The sequence below is a fragment of the Ciona intestinalis genome, chromosome 11, assembly GCF_000224145.3.
Source record: "Ciona intestinalis chromosome 11, KH, whole genome shotgun sequence".
NCBI classification, from domain to species: Eukaryota; Metazoa; Chordata; class Ascidiacea; order Phlebobranchia; family Cionidae; genus Ciona; species Ciona intestinalis.
Window position 1 is genome coordinate 2,738,639 of NC_020176.2, and position 26,642 is coordinate 2,765,280.

Sequence of the window (26,642 nt, forward strand, 5' to 3'; positions counted from 1 at the left end):
AAACTCAGAGCATCAAACAGTTGATTTAGCGCAGCAAGTGCAATATAATTTATGCTTGTTTTTATAGATACCTAACAGCAGGGTAAAGCTCAGTGGCACAGCCAAGGGGGGTTTCAGGGGTCGTGACCCTCCCCCTTTTAAACCAAAAAAAATTAATTAAAATTAAATAAAAATTTTTGATTTGAATCACCCCCCCCTCTTTTTTTTCTGGCTGTGCCACTGATAAAGCTATTTTGGGATTATAACAAAGGTGCTAAAACATATTTAAAAAACGTATGCATAGAGAATGCAATAGTATTGTAGAGTAATCTGTACTCATTTAAACTCACCAGTGTTGCAGATACAAGTTCCTTTGCCTCTTTTCCCATCAGTACAATTTCCATTGACACACTGGCACTGAGATGTGCAGTCTAAACCAAAGTAGCCAGGTGCGCATTCGTCACATGCAGGACCGGCATAGTTTGTGCGATTGCAGGCACATGTACCTGTTAAGTTTTGTTTTATTTATTTTTTTGTTTTTTAAAACATAACCATACACAGTGGTCAGAACTGGCAGTGCCCATATGTGCATAGATTTTTAACAGTTGTATGAACGTCCGTGTTATAACAACAGTCGTTTTCCGGGTGCGCGAGGAGAAAGTAAGTTACATTCATTCATTTATTCAATTAAATGTAGCAGTATGATCACTAGTACAACTGCCTACCATTCCCTTTCATTCCATCAGAGCAGCTTCCACGACCAAAGCAAACATTGTTGATGCCCCCAGGACATGGCTCACACTCCGGGCCAAAGAAGCCGGCACAACAGGACCGGGTAATGAGCTTGGTTAAGCAGACAAGACGGCACATCGCGCCATGAAATACAGTGCTTGGGTCTGTGTTGCGGCAAATCCACTGAAAAAGTTATTTTTTAATTTATATAGTTTTCTATGTGGGTGCTGTATCACAGTGGGTGAAGTGCTAAGATCTGAACTAGAGGATACTGGGTTCAAAGCTTGATGCTACCACTATTGTGCGCTTTTGGGCCCTTGATCAAAAAACTAAGCATAAGTTACTTTATTTCAGTTGTAATAGGGTTGCGAGCAATTGAATAAATTACAAGAATACATTGATAATGCAAACAATTGATTTTTAAAACATTTGCACTGGTATGTAATTATCATGGCGACTGTCTTTCTTTTTTCTCATACCAAAGAGCTCCATACACTATACTGCAAGTTAAAAACTATTGTACTTACAGTGTGGCGAGCAGTTGGCTTTGAACCACCAGGGCAACGAAGTGAAACACATTCTGTGCACCGAGTTTTAATGATAGTGTAAGACTCCTTGTTACACATGTTGTTTACAGGTGTTAGAGGGTTAAACCGCAAACCCTGTTTCAGAAAGATAATCATATTATGTTGTTATGTTTTAAGAAATACAGCTGGAGTACAATACCATGGCTCAGTGGTTGGGCATTTTTATTGTAACCAAAGGATACCGGGTTCAATGCTCGCCAATACTGATAGGCTCTAACCTAGTGAACAGTGGTCACTAATTACAATCTAAGAGTCTAGGTAATAGAGAAAACTCTGGCCGAAACCTAAAGTCTCTTAGCATGCAAAGGACGTAGGCCCTCAACCAAGTAGAATTAAACGGCACATGTGGGGCCAGTGTGGGTACACCTCAATAAAAGATTCTTCTAGAAGAACACATTTTTTCGCTTTACAATTATTTTGAGATTGTTTAGTACTGGTGCACATGCAACATACAAGCAATGGTGTGGAATCATGGGTCAAGTTTTACCTGCAATATGCCTTTGGATGTTCTAATATCAGGTGATAATATCTCCTGCCTGTTTGCGAGAACTTCCCCATGTTGTTTTACCAGGGTAACCTGCGACAACAAAAATAAATATGTTGCTTTCAAAATTTAGAAAAAGAATAAAATACACTAAACATGCTTGCTTTTAACTGCATTTATACTTAAAAGACTTTACCATGCACGCTGCTTTAGTTAGCTTATCCAGTTACACAAACCATGAAAAAGTGTTTGGTCAAATTTCTTACCTGATATCCACTTCCAGCCAAAGTGGTTAGGTGTTGACCACTGATCACTTCATGTGTTCGGACCATTTTACCCAACACAACATGGTAACGTAATGTCACGTTTTTCATATTGTCAGGAATGAGGGAAGGGCTAGGGAAGGGATTTTATTTAGTGAAATATGTTTATGTCTATACTGTCTTAGTTTGGGAGGCTTTATGTACACCACACACTTATGGTTCAGCCATTAGCATATGTCTACTGTTAAGGTAAAACATGGCAAATATTAAAACGCAAAGGTAAATAAGTTACATTTCTACAAAGTGTAAAAAAGGCCCATTTAAAAACTAAGTATGGGTAAATAATTTACATTCATTTGTTCATGGCTAGCCTTTATTATATTCTAAGTTATACTTGTGCCCTGGTTTTAGTTCTTTTTGTACACCTGACACTCATATTATACTACATGCCTAATGTTATGTTATAACTTAAGTTGTAACTGATGGAATATCTTACCAGCAGCCACCATAGTAAAACTTCAAAATGGCTACTTTTTATAAACATAGGTCAAACTATTTGTGCCATAAAAGATAACACAACATTTACCAATGCCAAAATATAAATTCACCTATAAGTGTGAATGTTTGAAATGTGAAACAGATAGAAATGAACATGAAACTTACTCGAATATATCGTTAGACACAGCAAATATTGTGTAGAGTTGCCCAGATGAAACGATGTCCGAAATAACTCCAACACTTTGTAGCATTGATAGAAATAAACTGTAAGGCGCAAGTGGTGTACCAGTGGAATTCTGTAAGAATGGAATATTTTAAAGTGTAAATTTAAAAATTAATCACCTACAAAATTACACACATGATAACTTATAAGCAGGCGCGAGTTGTATAAAACAGGACTCTCATAATAAACAGCTGTTGTTACACCGGCACAAGGATAAATGAGTTACATTCATTTATTCCTTTGTTTACAGACTACAGATTTTATCATTTCAGTTGTAAAGCGTAAAATCTACTACTTAAATAAATAAAAAACAGGTTTAAATGGTAATTACTTGTGTGATATCCTGTATCAGTGGATAGTCCATGACTACGTCCCTTGGTGGCAGTAGAGCTGCATCAATAATATGAAGTAATCCATTGAATGTTTTTAAATCAGCGGTCACAATTTTCGCTGCATTTCTTCCAAGAGCTGGTATTCGCTCTATGTAAGTTTGATTTGTCCCTTGGTTCTGTTAAAAACATGTGTTTTATACCTTTTTACTAACTGTCTAGTATATAACTACAGGCAGAAGTTTTTTTTTTAAATCATAAAGACATATCAATTTTTAAAAATCCTAAACTTGAAAAAAACTTCAAAAATTGCACACATTTTAATAAATTTGGTTCAAATACCAGAGTCAAAAAACCCAAGAGTGTAACTGCGCTAAACAATTTGAGAATCTAGGGTTAAAAACTATATGACTCTTGGTATAACATAGGCCATACTCTCAGGATTAATTTAATGTAACTCATTATAAATGAATGAATAAAATTTATTTCGTCTCTTAGGTCACGATAACAAAGAACGGGAGAGTTTACAAAAGAGAAAAGACTGGTAGTAACGGTAATACAACGTCTATTAAAACACGCTCATTGACAAAAAAGAAATAATGTTTTAGATAAAAGGTGACCGTTACACCCTACAGACAATAATTATCCTACCTTGATATTTCTTGTATAAGTTACATTAGTAACATAGATAGAAGAAGTTGGTAAGAATGTTTTAAGGCTTGTTTCTGTTCGTAAATCATGAGTTGTGACTGTGCCTGGAACAAAATTACAAGTTAAACAAAAAACTACATATAGTAAAATTATTTAAAGTTAAGTTAAAATAAATTGCATTTTTAAGATTTTAAGAATTCATTGTTATTAAAAATATATTTTTTTTTATAAAGTAATATTAAAAAAATTGAAATACGTAAAAAACAAAATTATTGGACAAAACTTTTTTGCAAATTGATGTTTTTTGTAAAAGACACTTTTTATCGATGTTTTACTTCAGTAAAGTAACATCTATTTGTTTATGTTACCTTTAACAAGGTGATGTTGCAACAAATAAAGCAAGTGACTTGGTTGGTTCCAATATCTAAAATCCTCTAATGACAATTCTGTCCATACATCGTCTCGTGGTAGAAATGCTGTGATGGTGTTATACCGGATCTAGGTGGATTAAACTGGTTAGCTTGTTTTAGGGTTAAAAAGCTACATTGTATTTTAAGACTCGTAAATGTATGGTTATTTTAAATGCCGGAAAACAACAGTCGTTATGACACAGGTGTTCATACACCTTAGGCCTTACGAGTTACCATGTATGTTACTTTGTGGGTAAATATTTTTTGGGAGACTTTTTATGTATCACTTATAATTTAAACAAGACCACTGGGTGAAAGTAATTTTAAATAACAAATAAAGCAAAATAACATTGCAATACCAAAATTTAGGGCATATATGTACATGATACATGTCTTGTCGTCTAGAACAGCTTTTTTTGGATTATTTTTAGAAGTCACAGGCCATTTGGAAATTGAATATTGTTTCAAAAGTTTTTGCTAGTTTTCTAAAGTTCTTGGCCCACTCTTCACAAAGTTTTCCTTTCATTATTCATTAAACAAACACACAATGTATAACTTTCCTTACCGAATTAAAAAAATCGCGCACAGCTTTGTTATTTCGAGTCCAGATAGAGATCACATTTAACTCTGGGTGTTGGGAAATTTCGAAAAGTAATGAACCAACACATTGGTAACCATTACCAGAATATCCATTATTGCAAGCACAGTCATTTGTACCAGGACCAGTGGATGTACAACTGTAAAAATAGATTTGTAAGAAAAAGTTAATTACCCATTTGATAAAAGACCTGTATTTATGGTTGTATAATACCAGCTAAATGTAGCTTTTGTCTTAAAACTTTTATAACCAAAGAGATATATATTTTTGGCAGCTCATCTGGGATTAAAAACTAGTTTATATACAATGTAAAAAATAGTGTATTCACAATGTTTTTCATCAGTGTATTAACAATGGTTTTCATCTGGTATTGTTTCAGAGTCAGATTTTTAGAGGTTAACAATGCTGTGCATGCTTTTAAAACACATTTCAACAGATAAATCTAAATTTAACTAAAAAACAACTTACGTGGCTTGTGCATGGCAACCACCATTATTTTCAATGCAGTTGTTGATCTCTTGACACAATAAACCGTTGCCACGGTAACCAGCATTGCACTGACAGTCACTGGTGCCTGGTCCAGTGAAGATACAGACTGCGTGCACACTGCAGCCAGCGGTGCCATCGGTGCACAAGTTGACCGCATGGCATGTTCTACCATTTCCTGTCGTACCAAAAAAAATTGAGAGTTTCAGTTTATATTTAAAAAAAAAATTGATTGTGTTTCAGTTTAAATTTATGTAGCAAAAAGTTATTTGTAATTTCCTGAAATAAATACTAAGCACTATTTCAATCATAAACTAGGAGTTAAAAATGGTGGTAAGGCATATTGTTTGATTTCAAAAAATATTATATTTTATGAAAAGATTTTTATAAAAAAGACAGTGCTAAAGTATGTAGGTTTGATTTCATACAACATATAGATTTTGATCTGTAAATCTGTATATTTAATTACCAAGTACCTACAAGCCAAACATACATTCCATACAATACTTTAGTGCTGCATTTAGCCTAGTCTAGTGAAATTATGTATTCATGTGCATTTCGCAGCTTTATTCTTGTGTGATCACGAGTAAGTACATTTGTAACTTTGTAAATAATTTGTGCTTGTTATGGCTATAATTTGGAGTTTAGACAACCCATTAGTGACCGCTGAGTGGGAGAAAATGTTTGTGCAATTTTCTTACCTCTATAGAATGGCTTGCATTGGCATGAAGTATTTCCTCGGCCAAGATATAAACAATCTGCATTAATATCGCATCCACCACCATCATAGGTATCGGTACAGGGGTTGAATTCAACACAGTCCCTTCCATCCCCAGTATACCCGGGATCACATGCACAACTGTAGATAATATAGGCTTTGGTGAAAATGGTATAAAAAGTTGGTGCTGTAATTTTTTTAAACCAATTATGCTGATAAAATTACATAACATAACGAAAATAAAATTGTTGATATCGGGTCATTTTGTGTTAAATTTGATTCACTGCTCTACCACCAAAGGTAACAAAATAGTTTAAAATTCTAAGGAAACCTATCAAAACACATAAAAAAGTTGTTCCCTGGTGTTTTAACTTCAAAAAATTTAATCTTTTACAAGATTCTTATCATAATACAGCACAATAAAATATTGTTTTCAAAACACTTGAATAAATGATTGCAACCTTTACAAAATGCAAAATTTATGTTTTTAGATTTTTTTGTTATACAGTAGGGTGGGGAAGATGGGACACCTTTAGCACATAATATCCAAATATCCGGATCGTGTTTTAAACAATTAACAAGGGTCTATGGAAGTCGTGAGGATACGTTTTATAAAACTTTAATTTTTCTTTGTTAACTACCAAATGGGACGACAAAAAGTAGAGTTAAAGGTGTCCCATCTTCCCCATTCTACTCTATTATCATAACACTTGGACCTACACAACTTATACATCCTTGTGTGGTATGACAACTCACCTTTCCACCCCAGAAATCTCCACACACTTAGCATGCTGATGACAGACAAAGTTTTGGTCTCTACATTGTGAGATCGGCTGGTCACAATTTTCGCCAGCCCAGTTATCATGGCACGAACCATGCACACATATGCCTCTGCTGTCAACCCTGTTGTTGCATGTTCCATACAAACAAGTGCAATCTATAGGAATAAAGATATGTTTCAAATAACAGCAAGAAATGAATGCAATATTCAGAATATTACTTTTAACGCACACTTTTGTTTCCATTAGTAGTTTAACTTAAAAATAATTAAACATAAATGGCTCGTTATTTGTCTGCTAGGTGTTGCGAAGACAATTTAATTCCAAACATATCTAAAAATGTTTTTAACGGTACGGGTGTTCTAAAAACTGTTATTTTATTGCTATATCCTGGCTTTTCGTTTTTTAATATTCGTTACCGTAATCAAAGAGACAAAAAATAAAATTATTAAAGTTAACTAGCTTATTATAGCAGCTTAATTATTCAATACAAAGATTTAAAGCTACTTTTCTTAAGAAAAATTGTATTTGATATATACTCCATTATAACTTAATACAAAATAAGTCAACTTAGTTTCTATTCTGTTTTTTAGAGTCAAGTTATATCATGTTTATATTTTTTCACAAATACTGTCATAATTAAAAACTCAAAATCAATTTTTGTCAAAAATATACCACAAACAAGCACTGAATATTATGAACTCACTTAAATAGCAATCAGGTCCATAATTATAAGAGTTTGAACAGGTGGAGCAGTCCGTTCCTGTGTGACCTCTGTTACAAATACATTGACCGGTTCCACTCATTCCCTCCTCACAAATACCTTTGTTATTACATGGATTGTTGTGGGGGCCTGGACAACTGTGAAGAATGTATTTATGGTAGGATAACGGAAGATGTGACACTTTTAGAAAATTTTGGGTTGTTTATTTATAATCACGAAATTCAGGCCTGCGTACTACTTTCACTTTCCAAAAAATGTTTACTTATCTTATGTACAACCACCAAAGAGATTATAATACGTGAAAATAAACTGGTGACACGGAAAGCCAATTCAGGCTTTTTAGCGGAATCATTGATTTCAGCGGAGTCATTTTTTAACTTAAAAAAACAGTATATGCTTGCCTGTTACAAGTTGGTCCATAGAAACCATCACAGCATACACTTGTGGTCCGGTTAGTTCTGCACTGTGGTACACATCCCAATCTTTGGCCAACTGAACCAGCCTCGTTAATTGCGTTGTACATACACCGTTGCTGGTAACAAGAAAAAAATATTTTTTTTATCAACTGAAATGCAGGTATCAAACTATCTTATCTTTTATATAGTAATTTCAAAAAAGTGCCAGCAGCTTTAAAAAATTTGCTTAAAATTAGTTCTAAATTTTTTCAGACAAGCATTTTTCTATGTTATTTAACTTAAAACAGTAATAAACTTTAACAGTTTTGCCTAACAACTCTTCAGCAATGTTGTCTATTAAAAAACAACTTTATTGGATGAACATAACTCTATAGTTGACCCCATGTAAAGACCTATTAATATAAATCAACCGCCTGAAATTAATCCAAATACCTTAGCATTGTTGCTCCGAACTAGTATAGAATCTGGCGGGCACAACGTGTTCATATTATCACAATCCCCACAAATCCCTTTTACTTCCACTTCATCAACTCTTGTGCATAGATTTCCCACCAATGGTTGGACATCAGAAGGTATCAACACTTTATCAATGAGGTAAATATTACTTCCGCCATTGATTGGAATGCCCGAGAGAACAACCTAAATTGGAATGTGTATTTTTAGTAAAATTTTGATGGCAATTTTAGGGTTTAGTATTGTTGTAGTGGTGTATGAATACTATATGAGTTGTACAAATTGTCAGCCATAAATAAGATACAAACAAGCCAAAAATTTCAAGAAATAATTTTCCACAAAGTTACAAATGTGGTTAATGACACTCTTTTCCACACTCTTTATTCATAGCCTATTTTAACAACTGTTGTTTTGCTGTTGATTCCCTTCTCTTTTTTCTTTAAAAAAATGACATTTGCTACTCTTTTCGAATGGATAAATAAAAAAGGCTATACAAAAAATTATGTTACAACTAACCTTTGCTTTTTGTAACCCAATATACACAATGCCATTTGATTGAGAAACATTGACGGCCAGATTTCCAGATGGTGTGTGCAGTAGCTCAGTGGCTACAAGAGATATTGGTTTAATCACTGGGTCCACACAATGGTAAAGAAGAATCAAGTCCAATTTGCTGGAACCCTGTGTTAAAAGTTGAGTATTATGTGTGTGTAACTTGCTTTATTCTAGCCCACAATGACAGTGGTTATAACACTGATGTTCTGTGTAATACACCTTATGCCTACAAGTGCATGTAATTCTGTTGGTAATTGTCTGTATGGTTGACAATTTTTAGATTTTGACAACCTATTTGTGACCACTAAGTTAGAGCAATTCCCGTTGTGTGTCTTACTCAAGGTCACAAATGCCCACAGCGGTAGAAACAATGAGTCTTGAACCCAGTTTTATTTGGGTTTTAGTTTGGTAACTTGTCTGTGAAATTAGATAAACAAGCAGAAAATCCATGTTTTGCCCTAATTACTATGCATTTTACTTCTTACAATTAAAAAATGATTTGCACAAATACGAATGAAATGAATTGAAACTCACAGCTGGACTGTTCAGCAGCTTCAACGCATCAGGTTGCATTGAATCAAAAGCTTCATCAGTAGGAACAAACACTGTAGCTTGATCTCCTGTCCTTAAGAATTCTTTTGTTGCCCGACTTTTCTTGAGCAGTGAATAGAACGTTGAGGTAACTGGATTGGATGAAACTGCATCCCACACTGAAGCAGGCGGGTTGTCAAAGTTCTGGAAAGGAAACTTGAATTAACCTCTTCCGACAAGATTTTTGATTAGTACATAAAAACGATATTTTGTTACTTCTGCTGCCAGCCATAATGTTAATAAACTTTTAGCAGTTTATCTGATATAATAAACGGTAATGAATGCGTTTATTAAGTTGAGATAAAACTTTACTTTACTAAGTTTTATCCTCACATGGCCGAAAAGCGACAGCTGTAATAACACAAATGTTATGTTTCATACACCTCAGGCCCGCCTACGAGTTACTTCACGAATGTAACTTTGTGGAGAGGAGTTTTATTGTTGTTTTTTCTTGTTTAAATTTTTACTTAGTTTTATCTCACTGTGCTAAAGTTATAAAACAAACTTACCATTGGGAATGAAACAGCATCTTCTAAGCTGAAATATGTATCAGTGATGTAGAAGACTCCATTGGAGGCCCAACGAGGAGACACTAGTATGTTTCCATTGGTTAGCATGTTCGCAAAGCTGAGAATTGCGTAATTTCCAGCATCATCATCATCTGCCGATGGGTCAACCCCTGTTGGTCTAAGTGCCCTGATTGATGCATTATAACCAAGCACAGGGTACATGGTGTTGGCACTTTGCAATGTAAAGTCAACCACAACAGTTCCAGGCACGATGTGAGTTCTGAAACATTACAAAAAATCAATTTGTAAAGCGCATAAAAAAATGACTTTTATCTACAATATAACACAAGTTATATTTATTTTGTGAAATACAGTATTGAAGTTAAGTTTAAAATCAAGGAAAAGAAAATTAGTAACAAATCAACACTCTTTAAAACACACTATAGGTAAAAGCTACTAAAAGTGTCAGATAAAAATGTGGCTGCTAAATCCAGGATACCATAAAAATTAACCATATTTGGTTGAATTTTATTAAAAAAAATAGTATGCAAGCAATAGTAAATACTTGGAACAACGTTTTATACAACTATCAAATTTAACAATACCTTGCCCCTGCTTTCCATATAAGTGAAGAATTCGGAACACCCATGCCTGAGCCAAATGCCGCATCAGTTGGGGCAAAAACTGTGACTGGCATCTCCCCAACAGATATTTCACGATTGTACGTTGCAGTGAACATGTTTATAGCAAAGTTGAGTTGGTTTTTAAAGGGTCCAGTTTCATTTGCGTTCAGCATCTCAGACATAACGTCAGTGTAACACATTTTGTCTCGGCCATACATTTGGATTGGGCACTGTAGGATAAAAAGGTGTGTGTTGTTGTTTTTTTTATAGAAATTAAAAAGAAAAGTTCCGCATTTGTAATGTGTAAGTTGTATGTGTTAATGCGCCACAATGCATTGGTTCCATACAATTAATGGTATACGGCAATGGTAATGACAAAAAAGTAATATCAGCCTCAGTTTGCACTTTAAAAAAAACAGTTAAAAGACACTCAATCAAAGTCACTGAAAAATTAAATTTTTACCCTGATCTGGTGCTTTTAAACAAAAATGCCTAAATGGCATCGATAGTCTCTCCATTATAACTGATTTAAGTTTTTTTAAGCCATTATAACTGATTTAAGTTTTACCTTGCATCTTATATCTATGACACCATCCTCATCCACAGTTGTGCAGTTGGCACGAGGGTCGCAGGTCGTAGTGGAATTTTGACCACAGATGTTCATCAGTGAACATCCACTCTCTGTTTTGTTTACATACCCATCTTTACAGTTGCATGTTGACTGTGAGAAATAAAGAAGATCAGAATTACTTGAATGGGAATGAATGAATGAATGTAACTTGCTTTATTCTTGCATTGCCAGGAAACGACAGTCATTATAACACTAGTGTATTGTTTTATTCACCTTGTGTTAACTTACAAGTTACCAACAACGACACCCCCAATTGTGTTGTTTAAAAGTTTGTACCAAACTTTTGACCTCTTAATGTATGGAAAGTACCTTGAAATAATGTTTACCTGACCAGGACCTGTATAAACACAGACTGTTGATTTAATCGGACAGTTTCCTGCATTGGTTTGACATGGGTCAATTGCTCCACAAACCTGACCATCACCAGTGAAGCCGGTCTTGCATTGACAAGTATATGAGGCTGGTGTTAAACAAATAAAATATTAGCTTTGGACCAAATTAATAAAGCATCTAAAATTTAACAGACAGGACACAATAAAGTGCACAATTGCATTTAAATTTAAAACTCAAAACAAATACACCTGGGATGTATGCAACTTACAAAGAGACCTCCAGGTTCGGATGAACTCAATATAATATAGAGTCTATGTTATATGGTTAAACCCTACTGTATGATATGCCTGGACACCTGGGATGTAAGCCCATTACACCAGCTAACATAGAAAAGTTTTAAAAAATGTAAAGTACAGTAAAACCATTGATACATGCAGCTCACCTGGTCCACTATGAATACATGAAGCATTGGCATGACACAAGTTAGAGCCAGTATCTTGACATGGATTAATTTCCTCACACACAGTTCCATTGCCTTGATATCCAGAGTTACAGTAGCAAGCCAAACTACCAGTTGAGTTTAAACATCTTGAGTTGACATGGCAATTTAAACTTGCACATTCTGCCAGAACTGAAATCGAGAGAAACAATAGTTGTATTTCACAAGGGCAAAGTATAAAATTGAGTTTTGCTATCTAAAACCAAGATGAAAGTCTAAAGGTAAAGAATTTAAGAACATACTCACCAATGCTACACCTTGCTCCACCAAATCCACTTTCACAAGAGCAGATTCCTGACCTGTCAACCCCACTGTCACATTTTCCGTGCACACATGCACATTCTGTGAGCAGCATGTGTTAAACTATGCAAAATCACAAAGTGGTAAATTTCTAACAGAAAACACAAAAATCTATGTGCAAGTGATGATATTTCTATATTGAACAGATTTTTTACCAGCATAAAACTATAGCTAACTTACATATTTTGGTTGTTTTTTATGTGAGTCTAAACAGTTTTCCCTTTTATCTTTACCTAGGTTTACCACTACTAATAAACAGTTAAAACTAAACATATTTTCACCATGTTCACAACTGGCTCCATATTGGTTAGGTGCATTACACAGTTCACAAGCAGAGCCTCCAACTTGTCCTCTGCAACTGCATGTTCCATTGCCATTAATTCCCTCAGAACAAGTTCCTCTATTTCCACAAACGTGGTTGACTCGGTCCACAGGGCATTCTGGTGGTATGTTTGTTTAATTTTATAGTAAAAATATGTATATATATATTCATTATAATCCATATTATACAAATAACAAAAAACGGCACTAATGTAAATATGCTTATCATAGCAAAACCTATTAAAGTCTATACTTCTTTAACCTATGAATATGATCAAACAAAAACAATTAAATCTACATATAAATGTGAAGAAAAAAATGGCAGTCTCAGAACAAGTAGTACTCCTATTCTTAGTTCCTACCAGTTAGTGGTATTGCTACTTGGCTGTATTAGACCTATCCAACACTTGCAACATTTAACTAAGTTAAAGCAGTTTAGCAATAGTATACTAACTTTCACAATCGGGGCCCCAGTAGTTTGTACAGCATTCTCGTATGGTCGTTGTTTTCATGCACTGATGGTAGCAACCTTTAACTGGCCTGCCGCGGCGTCTTCCTTTTAAACGATACCTACAGCGTCTTATGCCTTGTCCTCTCGTGCGTTTGGTAAAGCCGGTGGGACATTTTTGCTGAAAATTATGCAGAAACAAGCATTAAAATATGTCTCTAACGCCAAGAAGAACAGTCGCTTGTTTTGCATACAATGTAGAGAACGTTACACATCCTAAATGATTAGTTATTTTATTTTGTATATTTCTCTTGACTGTGTAGCGTGTGTTGTCTCATTCGAATGTATTAAATGTACCGACGTTGAAATGGACAACATTTTAAAACTAAATACCATTTTTAAAAATTGCGCCAAAATATATTCATAGAAATATATGATTAACGAAAATTTTATCGTTAGTAAACGAGGAACAAAAACTAGAACTGCAAACAAGAACCCTTAAAACCAATTGATCTCACACTAAAATAATATCCGATTGCTTCGTATAGTATAATACGTGCGCTAACAAAATACTAATATTTTTTTATATAATTTTTACAGAACAAGTTAATTAAGCATACCCGCCTGTTGCGACGGCAGCTTTGGCATTCTGTTTTGATTGATTCGACTGCACGATGGTCGCATCGCCCAGCGTTACTGCTTTGCTGCGCTGATATTTCTAATGCTGCAAATACAATATACGTGAAATGGAAATAGCGGTGTACCTTTCCAGGGAACAGAAAGAAAATAGCATTTACATTATGCAATATTAATCTTGGCGATACCTCAAGATGAAATGTACGAAGTAGCTTTAATATTTACCGCAGCCAATTTTAGACGAGGTTTATAAACATGTAAACACTTTTTATATTAAGCTTTGTTATTTAAATGGATAAGATTAAAATAAATATAAAACATAGTTACGTACCTGTAAAGAAAATAAATAAAACAACTAAAATCAAGGTGCAATAAAACGCATGAGTGTTAAGAAAACTTTGCGATTTTCGATTCATAATCTAAATAAATGTAAAAACTTTGATTCTCTTTGCCTGTAATATAAAAATAAATTCAGTTAGCTCAATTTCCATATAAGTGAAACTGCACTAATAGAATCCTAAACCTTTTCTTTGCAGGTTATATAGTAGGATAGGGTAAGATGGAATTTTTAAAGTTCCATTTTTGTCGTCTTAATCTGGTAGTAAACAAAGAACTTCTAAAGACCTTTATAACCAATAAATATAAAACCTAACCACACGACTCCCATGCACTGTTGCTAATTTTTAAAGCACGATCAGAATATTTGAAAAATATAGTGGGGTGGGAGAAGATGGGACACTTTGAGCACAAAATATTTAAATATCCTAATCGTGTTTTAAACAATTAACAACGGTCTATGGTAGTCGTGAGGGTACAGTTTAATAATTCCTTGAATTTTCTTCATTTACTACCAAAGGGGGCGAGAAAATAGAATAAAAAGGCGTCCCGTCTTACCGAGTACTTTTGGTCTAACAAAAGAAGTTTACAAAAGCAAAAGTTAACAACAGAAATAACTTAACTACTCTATCTATGAAACCTATACCGTACTGAAAGACTAAGTGGTGAACTTTCACAACTAAAATTTTAACATTTTTTAAACGCGTGAAGATTTAAAAAGTAAACAATCTGATTTACATTTACTCACATTACCAGAAACGTTTGTTCAAAGCAATCTGTGAGATCTTAAAACTACTTGGAGATTGGCAGTGGAAGCGGAAAGTGGGTCGATTATTGCGCAACCGTTTCCGGGAGCAATTCCCCAACCACAAAGTGGAAATAATACAGAAAGTCGGAATTGTTTGTCGAGCAAACAATTAATTAACTTTCAAAACTGGAAGCAGGCTTTGTGTAATCCATGATTCATGCTGTTTTACACGAGAACAATGTGTTAAATCGTTGACACGTGATACGCTTTATATAACAAATCGACAACCGTGATAAAACATCAAATCTACACACAATAAATACACAAGCATTCAGATAAACCCTTGAATTCCTCAAATCATCCCAAATCATCCTAAACTGTTGTCAATGTTTTATAGGACATTTCTATATAATGCTAACAACATGATTCCTCACTGCGGTGTATACAAATGCTCCAATAATTTGGACAGCGTACAATAGGCTTACTCAAGACACAACTGCAACCAAACCACAGTGTAAATTGCTTTGCGGCGTAACTGATTAAGTACAGCCAAGTAGGGTGCCCGCCTTGTTTGCTCATCGTGAACGGAGCGATAATTTAGTTGATCCACTCGCGACATATAGAACAGCAAATAGCGTGCTTTTAATCACATGAAAAAATATTTTTACAACAAGGCGTATACTTATGTATGCAACGAATACATTATTATCTTCTACACGTATCTATTCATTATAAACTGGCATTGCAAAAGTAAGAACGAAACTTTACTTGATTACTGATTAATTAGTAAAAAATAACGTTATTAACCGTATATATATACTACTGCACGCTGTACTATAAGAACATTTATACTTCCGCAACCGCTGATTTAGAACTATAGCAGGAGTGTAATATACGTAAACGGTAGCATGTACATCACATGGTTCCTATACGCGTTATATACTGATAACGTTATGTGGTGAATAGAAATCGCGTACACAATTACTTGACGCCACATGTAGGGTATTGTTGCATTTCTGCCAGCTTGCAAGTTCCGCATGTTTCTGAATTAAATTACACAACAAAAGTTACGTGGATATATGCGCATTATCAAATTCAATTTGTCAAGGGTAACAGTGTAGTACCATGCTTGCGTTTCCGTGTCTGAACAACTATATAGCGAATTTCTATACAACATTTTTTATAGCAACTACATACGTATGCGATTCCGAATTTGCTTCATAACTATAAGTCGGTGTGAGATATATTATAGTGAGCACATAATACCCAATGGTTTCTTATAGTGTTAGAAACAATTTATAGCAACGCCCTTTTAAAGTCGTGAGAGTATATTCTCAGCAGTTCTCACAATACTCTTATATACGAGTATTCGAACATATAATTCTATAATTAGTCTCTGTTTACAAGCACAGAAGACGATAAAAAAAGAAATAAGAACCATTTTATTCTTACCTACTATATACAAATAATAATTGAACACAAAACTATGGTGACATGAAAGCCCTAACTCTAGCGTATTACCTTGTAAACTGCTCTTTGTGTAACTAATCGCTGCCTCCCGAATTTGGAGACTTTTGGAAATTTCAAAGCGATCGTTTCGTTACAGCTTCCTATTACTTGCCACGTAGTACAACGGTTTGTAGAGTCCGAAGTGTAACATTGTCATGTTCACAAGAACTGAAAACGTTCTCTACCAGTGTATGCCTCACTCGTTGTGAAGAAAACTATTTTAGTACATAAAATTCTGAATGTCATATTGCAGGAACGAAGGCGACAACTTTTATTTAGTGTTGCCGTTTTGTTGTATTCCCAGAATCAGTATTTTAACTATACCTTCCGAAAGAAGGTTTTAAAGTTTTGTGAGTTAAAACCATATGGTTGTGGGTTAAAACCATAACCTGAACATTTAAAATTGCTATTTATCTTCTACAAATACATTTATTTATCATACTCAGCAGGAAACGGTAAGGCGATATTTTTTTAAATTTTTTTTTATTTAAACAAGTGTGTATTTGCTTCTTTTATCCCTTGAAGTTACACGAATTAAACCAGCGCCGAACTGTTTTGACTTGGACCCTCTAGTTCTCTCTGGCGGTGTATAGTTTACGACGAATTAAGAGTATAGAGGCAGATTAACTTCGTCATTTTGACCCATTTAAATATTTCCTTTCTCTGTCGTACTAAAATTCCTCTTTATTAGAGTTTCAGTACGTGATTACACTGATATGTGTCCAATATTTTGTAATTGTCTTAAGAACGGGCGGTTGAACGAGTTATTTATTACCACATCGTTTCGTGAAATAAAAAAACACACTTTATATTTTTTTTTATAAAATTCTTAGAAATAATATTAAGTTACCAACTTACCTTTTAAAAACACATTTTTCAAAAATGACAAATAATATTTACTCCCCTGTTGAAATCCCATATTTGATTTGGTGATTGAAGTCCGCATGCTTTGAATGTATTTTTAGTAAGTGAGAAAATTTAGCGGTGTTAGCTGGGACTGAAGTAGCAAAATAGTCCTAAAATGTATGTTTCATGTTCATACAAAATATATAAATGTATTGTTGTAAAACGGTAGAAGATTATTTTAGTATTAATAAGTAAAACAACGTTAACTGGTATTTTTTACGAAGAACTTGTTGTTAAGAAACGGTTTTAAAAATGGCAGCTGTTTCTAAGCTTTTACAGTTAATAAGCTATACACTTGAAAACATTTATGTAGAGTGCTTTAAAATATCTATAATTAGGTGCATATAATGTTGATATGTTCTTATTAAAACTAACCTGATTTTTAGATCTTCTGTTAGTAAAAGCAGTGAAAATGTCTGAATCGGAATCCGATACAGATGGAAGCTTAGTGTATACTGCATCAACGTCCTCTGCATCGCAAGTGGCAGCAGTAGCGGTAAAGAGGAATGAACTGGCAATTCGAGTTGCCTCACTGCAGCAGGAAAACAGAGTGCTCAAGATGGAGTTAGAGACCTACAAGTTAAGGTGCAACGCCTTGCAAGAGGAAAACAAAGCTTTGCGCCAAGCTAGTGTAAACATTCAAGCTCGTGCTGAACAAGAAGAAGAATTTATCTCAAACACACTGATGAAGAAAATTCAAGAGCTCAAAAAAGAGAAAGAAACTTTGGTAAACAAATACGAAACAGAAGAAGAGTTCCTGACAAATGAACTGCAGCGTCAGTTGAGTCAACTGCGACAGGAAAAAGTTGAACTTGAGCAAACCTTGGAAAAAGAACAAGAAAAGCAAGTGAACACTTTAATGCGGAAGATCGAAAAACTGAAGCGTGAAACGCATGATAAACACTACAAGTTGGAAGAGTTGCGTCGGGAAAAGATTGAACTCGAAAATACTTTGGAGAAAGAGCAGGAAGGTCTGGTAAACAGACTGTGGAAGAAAATGGACAAACTTGAGACTGAAAAGAGGCTATTGCAGGAAAAGTTAAACCAACCGGTAAGTGCACCACCATCGCCAAGACAGTCTGTGTCTCTTGAAGGTGGCAGCAGTGATCAGTTGACTGCTCATGTTCGGTATTTAAAAAAAGAGGTTGAGTGGCTAAGACGCCAGTTAAAAGGCATGCAAAACGATCGTCATTCCAAAATAAATCTTTTCTTAAGCGAAGAGAAGAGTCTTCGTGAGGAAAATGCTCGTCTTCATCACCAGCTCTTGCTGGAAACTGAGCGAAGAGAAGCTTTGTCCAGACAGCTGTCTGAATCTGAATCAAGCCTTGAAATGGATGAAGAGAGTAGACACATACTGGAATCTTCAAGTCAGTCGAGCCTAACAGGTGTCTCATTGGTTAGACCAAGAGCAATTTCAAGCCCGGTTCCATATGCCATGGTTACAGCAAGACCAATCTCACCTCATGCTGGTACAGGACCTACTACAGGGCCTTTGGCTTTTGCCCCGCCTTCTCCACTTGGTAAATCTGGAGCCAGTACAAGCCAAACAAACACAAGCCATGCTTCAACATGCTCTGGTGCCAGCATGTCCAACAGCTCGGCAGCTTACAGGCCTGCAAACCCATCACAGTTCATCAAGCCTTCTCCACCCCCTTCCCCATCGAGCCGGCCAAAGACAATGTTTGATTCGTGAACATTACTGGCTGATTTTCTCTACCATATCTGTGTAAATACCAACCTATTTATTATTATACAAAGTTCCACCCATGACTATGTCCTTATGTGGCCAAATGTTGACAATACCGCTTGTTGGCAATAAAGACGACACGCATATAGAATAAATTCAAATACAGTCATTGTAATTTTATGTGCGATTTATGTACAAAACTATAACAACACTTTTGCTTTCTGTTTATCTATTGTCATTTACTGTAATATTTAAGTTGCTATGGGTATAGCATGGAGCTTACGTTAATGTCAATAGAAACATGTGCTTTTCAGTATTATAGCTTGTGGCAAATCTGTATGCATTTCATTTTTTCAGTTATACGTTCCAAGAGAACACGGCTAAAATGTCTTAATTTGATCAGATCTGTTTCTGTAGCTGCACGATAAATTTGATTGTATGCTATTGATTCAATCATTAAGTTAATAAAGCTTTTTTGTCATGTAATAATGAATTGGTATGATTCAACTAGAATCCAAAGTTGAAACTGATCAGTTTAGCACAAAGGATCATTCTATGGTCCAATATGCTAGTACTAAATCAATACTGAAAATAGATTAATTAAAGTGGTACAGACGGGTTAAAATTACAATGGCATTACACCTTATTATACCAACAATGTAATAGTTGTTCTAACTGGAAAAAACTAATTAATAATTATCAGACTTCATATTTATCTACAGAAGTACAGTTGTGTGTAGTTACAGGCAATTTTAGATCACATAAGTCAGCACTCAGCAGCATGCGTGACATTAAAACAAACAATCTGTTTACAAAGGTGACTAACTGTACTAGTACTATCAAAACAATCAAATACGAACATATGTTTGTCACAACTAAGAAATTTAATTGTAATTTTTAAACCAATATTCATTCAACACATTTGTAGTTGGTTTATATTAACAGCCCACATCACGTATTATAAAAACTAAAATCTAGACCCGTTTTAAAAACCTTAAACCAAAATCTCAAACTACAAAAAACAATATGAACTCAGAATAACAAAGTACGCAGTGTGTAATAAATGAGTAGGCCATCAATTATTGCAAAATAACATAGAACACTGCCTTGTGTCATAATCTCCTACAGTTATTTGTTGAGAAATTAAAGTAAAACCAAACTAATCCAGAGGAGTGGAGATGTTACATTGATAATTTATAGTTGAAAATATTACCATGCCACTTAGGAAACCGTTATTCAGTCCTCATTTTAAATTGCATTTCAATATAACTCTTAAAATAAAGCTAAAATAAACCACAGTGGTTGGTAGCATTGAAGAATTCTGTGTAACAAGTTAAGTACCGTAAATAGTATAAATACCAAAAAAGCCAAGTAGTCCTTAACTGTTCTGATCAACAACGAGAGTAACATCTGGTACATTTAGTGCAGGTGTTTCCAGGATTCTGAATGGTGAGCATATAGATAACTCCCAAGAATTATTGATAGAAATATGAATCAAAGATAGCGCATGAGCAATATCATATGTATAGTATATGTTATTACATGGTTCATTTAACAGCAAAAGTTGATCACCAAACTGCCTAGGCAGACATTTAAAATATAGGATTGTTGGTTTCGTTCCCCCATTTTAATAAACAATGTGTTACTCCATTAAAATCAGGAGCATATGTAAAAAAAATAATATAAGTACTGTTCTTTTTCATATACAGAGAAGACCTTTACTTTCAAATGGCACAATGGGCAAATAATGGATCAAAACGAAAACCAACCTCATGGCTTGCTCAATTGCTTTCTCCTCAGCTTCTCTTTCCTCCTTAGCAATAATTTCCTCTTCATCTGCCTCAGCTTCCATCTCCTTTAACTGATTTAACTCATATTGATACTTTGGAGTTGTGATGCCAAAGAAGTAAGCCAACTTTTCACCCAAGTAGTCGCAAGCTGAAATCACATTTAAACGAAAACGCTTAATCGAAATATCGAGTGGAGAAATCTATATAAAATTTACAGAATCTGGAATAAGCAGCCTAATTGACAAAAATGTAATATGGTTTCACAGCTCAACTTAGTATAATATGGATTACTAATCCTATCAATTTGTTTGACCACACTGGTCATTATGCAATCTAATTTTACTGAGTGTTTCTCTATGTTATACAGCTTGTTAGTACAGCATACCTGCAAGCCCTGTAAATGCAGATTTCACAGTCATGTACCAAATATATGGACCCCATCGTAAGGTACTCTGTTGAGAATTGAACAGAACATTGAACAGAATTAAAAAAACATAATTAACAGTTGCCATTAGAGATGCACAATATTTGCTGTGATAAAACCTATACACAGAATTCAAACACTATTACTGTTTTAGAATACATTGAAATCACCAACCACTAAATTAAATAACTAATAGTACTTGCAACTTATGTATCTATTTTTTGTATGGCAATTAAATTAAAAAAAATATCAATATTTAAAATATAAACGTAACACAAATGTTGGAAACATACCGGATCAACCACAGGAAGGTCTGCTTCTTCTTCCTCTTCCTCTTCATCTGTGCTGTATTCCTCCAATATTCCATCACTACAATGTATTAATCTTCTTGGTAGCTGAAAACATAGAAATAGAACATAAATCTATGAATATATGACATGCCAAGTAATAGTAATACAGCCAAATTGGGTGGGTTTCTTTTCCCTGTTGTCCTATACTAAACATAGAGCATAGATACCTAATCCTAACTAAAAGTATTGCAGTTAATGGACATAGCCATGTGACATGGTATTGGTGACTATATTTGAAAATAAGACCAAATATTAGCAATGGTATCCTCTTTGACAGTTCTAATAATAGTACTACAGCAGTCCTGTTAAACAAGTCTTTTTACCTTTATTTTTCCGTTCTTGTCAAGTTTAAATCTTTCCATATTATCACCACAAAGAACAGTGGTGTCCTGCATAATTTCAGTGTTTGCTTTTGTCTCCATAATAATGGGATAACCTGTATACTAATGGTACCGTATACGCTCTACGTGCACTACAGGAGTATCCACACAAACTAATAGAAAATTTTGACTGACATCTGTTTATATACGTGCGTCACAATAACAACAATGGGAGTTGTCACTGTCACTTCACTTTCGTGACAATCATTGACAATATGTCTATCGATCTTATCCTCTGCTTTTTAACATTTCTTATGCACAACTGATTGCTTAAATGATATAAAATTAAATCTTGCACGGATATAATGAGGGAATTGGTATGCTAAATTAACATTAGTTATACCAAACCAATCATTTTTATGATTCTCCTATGTTTTTCTGTCTATTGCAAATGTATTTTCACAATTCAAACCTTAGAAAGCATACAAATTTAAAGACACCTTCAAACAATTTATTCTACATTCCACTTTATCCATCTACATACAGTTTAAACTACTTAACAAACTGGCAATAACGATACACAGGTACTGCATTACTTTACAGATCTCGCAGATGATAAATTGGAGGCATCTGCCTAAAATGGCTTACAGGTAAGTATTACTGCATGGTAAAAAATAAACTAACATTATACAGGTCGCTATAAAGAGCTACATTGATTCGAATATTTTATCCTGAAATGTGTTAACCACATTTTTACTACTTACAAAGATGGATAGAACAGATGTTACTAAAGCGACAGTTTGAATATGGAACTTTTGTAAATTCTCAGTGTTTGGAAAAAACTACAGTGGTAAATTACAGCAGAATTCACCCAAATATTATACAGTCAATAGGCACAGTACAACACTTAATCAGTGGCACTACCAACATACTTGAATTATGTAGAAACAACTAATTCTGCTTCAAAGTAAACAGAGAGAACGAATAGAGAATGAAGCATAATATATATATCTGTGTAGTGAACAACTGCATACCCGATAAACCACCGAAATTATTTTATATAAACAGGTAGATAAAGGAACCAAAGATTTAAATGGCAAGGCTTTTTACGCTGGTTGTATCATGGAAGTGCTCACTTCTACAGCATTACTGGCTGGGGAATTGCATAGAGTATATAACTTGAAGAATGTAGTATTTCATGGATCGAAGTATCACTATGTTTTAATGTATTTTAAGTCTCTGGTTTTATGCTTATTCTCCCCATCTGCATCATCTTCTAGTTTTCCTTCTCTTCCTGTTTCTTCCTTATTAGAATCTAAATCATCCACTGAAAGTTTTACAGCCTCATTCGGCAGTACTGGTGGAATAGTCTGATCTTCATTTTGCGCATCACTGTTTTTATTCACTACCAGTTGATCCATATGAGTGTCTCGAACATCAGAGTTGGTTTGGTCTTTTTTATCCATCTCCACCTAACAAAATAATTAAAATATCTATTTCAATTACATGATTTTAATTGACACACAATCAAACTAATTTAATCATATGGCAACAATTTGGTCCTAGTAATTCATTGCTTATTTGGCTATTTCATTTTAACTGTTCAATGCTTACCAATCTATAATATTGGCAATGCAGCTGTATGTTAAGTTGTATTTTTACTTTTCAGTAAGTTTTTTTTTTTTATTTTTTAGTCAAACAAAACCAAAATTCTAGCATACAACTAAAACTACCCAAGTACACTTTTAAATAAACAATTACTAACTCACAACAAAAAATATCATTAATAAACCAACTTACAGATTCTTTCTTCTTTTCTTCTGGCTTTATTTCCGATACATCTCGTTGTACTCTCTCTGCGTTATTTAACGCTTCTTCTCTTTTGACAACTGGTTGTTCAACTGCAGCTTCTTTCGGCTGAACAACATCTTTCACAGCAGGTGGGACAACGCTGTCTCCTGTTTTCTTAGCAACAGGTTGTTTTGCAACAACTGGTTGTTTTACATCAGCGGGTTTGGGAACTTCTTGTTGGGACTTTTGTTCAGCATTCGGCAAGTTATCTCCCAGACTGTTAGATTTCACAACAGAATTATTTTCAGAGTCTTCACTTTTTACATTTTCTAGCTTCTGATCATCTTCTAAAGCCTTAATGAGTTTCCCTTGTTCTTGTAGCAGTTCATTTTGTTTCTTATTTTGCTCCTTAATTTTTTCGAGGAGTATTTTCGCTTTAATGTTGCTGTCACTTTCTTCAACTGCATTTTGAGCTTTCGGTTCCACAGTATCCATTTGAACGTGGTCCACAATTTTGTTCTCTGCGACTTTTTGCTCCACATTACTTATTGGTAACCTTTCAATAGCCAGGACAGGCATCTCAGAATGCTTCACCACTGTTTCTACAGGCGCATGCTGCTGTACCACAGGTTCTACATTACGTGCAACATTATTTGCATCTGCTTGTCCGCCAATAGCAGGATTATTATCAGGTACAGCAACTGGTACAACATTTTGATCAACATTATCATTTCTCTCCACTGGGTTTGCTGCCACCAGTTCATCCAAGGCATCATTTCTTACAACTGGGATCTCAGCATTAGCATGATCACCATTAACAACTTGTTCTTCCATTACTGGGTTGGCTGGTTCATGTCTGTGCTCCTTGTCCACTACTTCCGCAATTGGAGGTTTGGTGGGATCTATTATTTTCTCCTTTTCATGTTCCCTGACCAAAGTATCCTCCATTTTGTTTACTTCATTAAGAACATCATTCTGTTTTATCACTTCCTCTTGCACAGCAGCAGCAGCGGCTGGTACAATAGGCTCAGGTTCTGGAATACTTGTGAGATTCGAGTATGTGCAAACCACTAACAAGATACAACCAATTCCGAAAACAAACTTTGAGACACTGTTATTGTCCTTCGAAGCTTTAGAAAATATAATTCCAGGAAAGATAAAACAGATAAAAGAACCCATTGTGGCTCCGGTTAAACCAAGAATTGTTTCCACATTTGGAATGGATATTGCTAACAACATTGTAGACATTACAATTGATAGGGTGATAGCTTTAAATGTAAATGGCTCAATAAAGGTCTTTGATGCTATGCCTTCAACAGGTTGTGGCCTAAAAAACAAGGTGTAGATGCTTTGCCTGCATGGGAATATCATTAATGGAAAGCCAACCACAACAGAGGTGGCAAATCCAAATTTAATTATGTCCAGCAGGACATTTTGTGGAAAATTTCTTAGAACATTTCCTTGCACTTCGCCCTTAAAAACTGCATACCCAAAGATAGCTACTAAACAGTATACTGTTGTTACTATCTTTATGGCAGTGGAAACTATGGTTTCCATACGAACAACTGATGGCTCTTCCATAGAGTCATACACAACGAAGAGTTGGCATTGGCAAGCATATGCAAGACTGAAAATTGGCAAGCACTGGAATATGCCCGAAGGTTTAAACAGTTCTACTTCATGTAACCAAGCAAATGTTAGAAGTCCATTGGTTACTGCTTGAAACAACATGACACATACAAAAGACAGGTAAAACAGCAATGAAACCATGCCTATTGAACTTAAGACACTTAAATTCTTCATTAGTCCAAGTGGCAAAGCAATACAGAGGGCACAAAATACGATCACAAATGTTCTCAAATGCAGAGTGTTGCCTTGTACGAATGTAGATAGTATTCCTGTTGCAAGGTCTCCAATAACAACATAAAATGCAACACATGTACCAAGCATAAGGCCAATCATACTAAGTTCGACTGCAAATTTCCCGGCTCCCCCAATTGTGTAAAACGCGAGGTATTCATATGTTCGTCTGCGCTTTACTTGAGCTGCTGTGACAAGCATACTGCATGAGACATAGGTTAGCCACGCTGCACCCATAATTAAGCCAAGGCCAAGAAGGAGTCCACATTTTTTCATGCAGAAGGGCATTGCCAACACACTGACTCCAATGATGCTGTTCACTAGATTCGTAACGTGTTTCATATTAGGGTCCATGTTGTTGTTTGTGTTTAGTATAGTAAACTAACAACGCCTGCCAATTGCAAAAAATACAGATTAATTACGAAAACATGCTTTAACACTCAAGATACACCGTCGCACAAATTCGCACTAAAATGTATACGAATACAAGCTAACGGCAACAACACAGTAATCAAAATCTATAAGGTAAAACTGCATGTTTTTGAACCCAATTCTCATGATCTTGTCCTGGAGACGTGCCAGCACGAAAACATACCTCAACCTACGTAACGTAAACTAACTATGCAGTATGCACGCACTTACCAGCTTTACGTTGTCTGTCAATCAAGCAGAACTAATCTAGGTTCAACGCGTCATACCATAGACATCGTTTAATTTAGATGCAGAAAAATTTTTAAAAAATGAAAAAATATTTTAACACAGAATCCTTACAGCTTACACCATGGTACTTACAGTATAAAACAGAGTTCCACTGGTGTTTCTTGCAGAGAGAACGACGGTTATGTATGCACACAGCATCCGCAAATAGAGAAGGTTTACGGGAAACGGGATTTATTTTTATTATTTTTAAACTTAGACGATCAACACAATAAATATATATACACGATCATCGTTTTACACATTTCTGTTTCGCAAAGTGTAGTCTTATCAGAGGCAAAATGGTATCTTCCAGTAGATATTTATCTGTCGGATGCTGCTGTACCGGGGTTCTTGATCTCGCTGTCTAAAGCAGTTAAGATTTGTAATAACGAGAAGACTATAACGAAAGGGCTACACAAAAGTATTTTAAAAGGCCAACAAAAACT

At 34.9% G+C, this 26,642-nt stretch overlaps 4 protein-coding genes across 4 annotated transcripts; 1 reads left to right on the forward strand and 3 right to left on the reverse strand.

The window, feature by feature from the left end:
• Window positions 1-289: 289 nt before the first annotated feature.
• On the reverse strand, window positions 290-14,234 carry LOC100181366 (stabilin-2). The gene is made up of 28 exons (XM_018813892.2): window positions 14,108-14,234; window positions 13,761-13,864; window positions 13,147-13,321; window positions 12,653-12,811; window positions 12,318-12,413; window positions 12,015-12,203; window positions 11,566-11,699; window positions 11,177-11,329; window positions 10,591-10,838; window positions 9,986-10,265; window positions 9,420-9,620; window positions 8,847-9,011; window positions 8,310-8,516; window positions 7,863-7,993; window positions 7,444-7,598; window positions 6,715-6,895; window positions 5,942-6,099; window positions 5,223-5,418; window positions 4,722-4,893; window positions 4,115-4,244; window positions 3,747-3,850; window positions 3,098-3,274; window positions 2,709-2,839; window positions 2,049-2,178; window positions 1,786-1,875; window positions 1,239-1,373; window positions 705-894; window positions 290-485 (listed from the first exon to the last, which is right to left on the reverse strand). The coding sequence occupies exons 1-28, from the start codon at window positions 14,190-14,192 to the stop codon at window positions 316-318; spliced, it is 4,446 nt and encodes a 1,481-aa protein (XP_018669437.1). The 5' UTR covers window positions 14,193-14,234; the 3' UTR covers window positions 290-315.
• Window positions 14,235-17,605: 3,371 nt separating this feature from the next.
• On the forward strand, window positions 17,606-19,449 carry LOC100180577 (coiled-coil domain-containing protein 6). Its single transcript, XM_002128881.4, has one exon. It carries the CDS (start codon window positions 17,688-17,690, stop codon window positions 18,966-18,968), a length of 1,281 nt encoding a protein of 426 aa, XP_002128917.1. The 5' UTR covers window positions 17,606-17,687; the 3' UTR covers window positions 18,969-19,449.
• Window positions 19,450-19,823: 374 nt separating this feature from the next.
• On the reverse strand, window positions 19,824-22,065 carry LOC100178203 (protein FAM177A1-like). The gene is made up of 5 exons (XM_002128974.5): window positions 21,850-22,065; window positions 21,470-21,571; window positions 21,138-21,204; window positions 20,732-20,900; window positions 19,824-20,404 (listed from the first exon to the last, which is right to left on the reverse strand). Exons 1-5 carry the CDS (start codon window positions 21,946-21,948, stop codon window positions 20,341-20,343), a joined length of 501 nt encoding a protein of 166 aa, XP_002129010.1. The 5' UTR covers window positions 21,949-22,065; the 3' UTR covers window positions 19,824-20,340.
• Window positions 22,066-22,335: 270 nt separating this feature from the next.
• LOC100179020 (putative sodium-coupled neutral amino acid transporter 10) lies at window positions 22,336-25,904 on the reverse strand. The gene is made up of 2 exons (XM_002122543.5): window positions 23,647-25,904; window positions 22,336-23,318 (listed from the first exon to the last, which is right to left on the reverse strand). The coding sequence occupies exons 1-2, from the start codon at window positions 25,849-25,851 to the stop codon at window positions 23,061-23,063; spliced, it is 2,463 nt and encodes an 820-aa protein (XP_002122579.1). The 5' UTR covers window positions 25,852-25,904; the 3' UTR covers window positions 22,336-23,060.
• Window positions 25,905-26,642: the final 738 nt, after the last annotated feature.

What these genes read in the sequence shown, in the direction of transcription:
- LOC100181366 (XM_018813892.2), bottom strand. Translation starts at nt 14,192, where the DNA reads ATGAATCGAAAATCGCAAAGTTTTCTTAACACTCATGCGTTTTATTGC. An exon ending in ATATGGAAAGCAGGGGCAAG is followed by an intron (nt 10,266 to 10,590) that starts GTATTGTTAAAT and finishes GTAATGTTTCAG; the next exon opens with AACTCACATCGTGCCTGGAA. An exon ending in CTTATACAAGAAATATCAAG is followed by an intron (nt 3,275 to 3,746) that starts GTAGGATAATTA and finishes TGTTTTTAACAG; the next exon opens with AACCAAGGGACAAATCAAAC.
- LOC100180577 (XM_002128881.4), top strand. Translation starts at nt 17,688, where the DNA reads ATGTCTGAATCGGAATCCGATACAGATGGAAGCTTAGTGTATACTGCA.
- LOC100178203 (XM_002128974.5), bottom strand. Translation starts at nt 21,948, where the DNA reads ATGGAGACAAAAGCAAACACTGAAATTATGCAGGACACCACTGTTCTT. An exon ending in ACCTTCCTGTGGTTGATCCG is followed by an intron (nt 21,205 to 21,469) that starts GTATGTTTCCAA and finishes AATTCTCAACAG; the next exon opens with AGTACCTTACGATGGGGTCC. An exon ending in TGCATTTACAGGGCTTGCAG is followed by an intron (nt 20,901 to 21,137) that starts GTATGCTGTACT and finishes ATGTGATTTCAG; the next exon opens with CTTGCGACTACTTGGGTGAA.
- LOC100179020 (XM_002122543.5), bottom strand. Translation starts at nt 25,851, where the DNA reads ATGGACCCTAATATGAAACACGTTACGAATCTAGTGAACAGCATCATT. An exon ending in AAGAAAAGAAGAAAGAATCT is followed by an intron (nt 23,319 to 23,646) that starts GTAAGTTGGTTT and finishes TTATTTTGTTAG; the next exon opens with GTGGAGATGGATAAAAAAGA.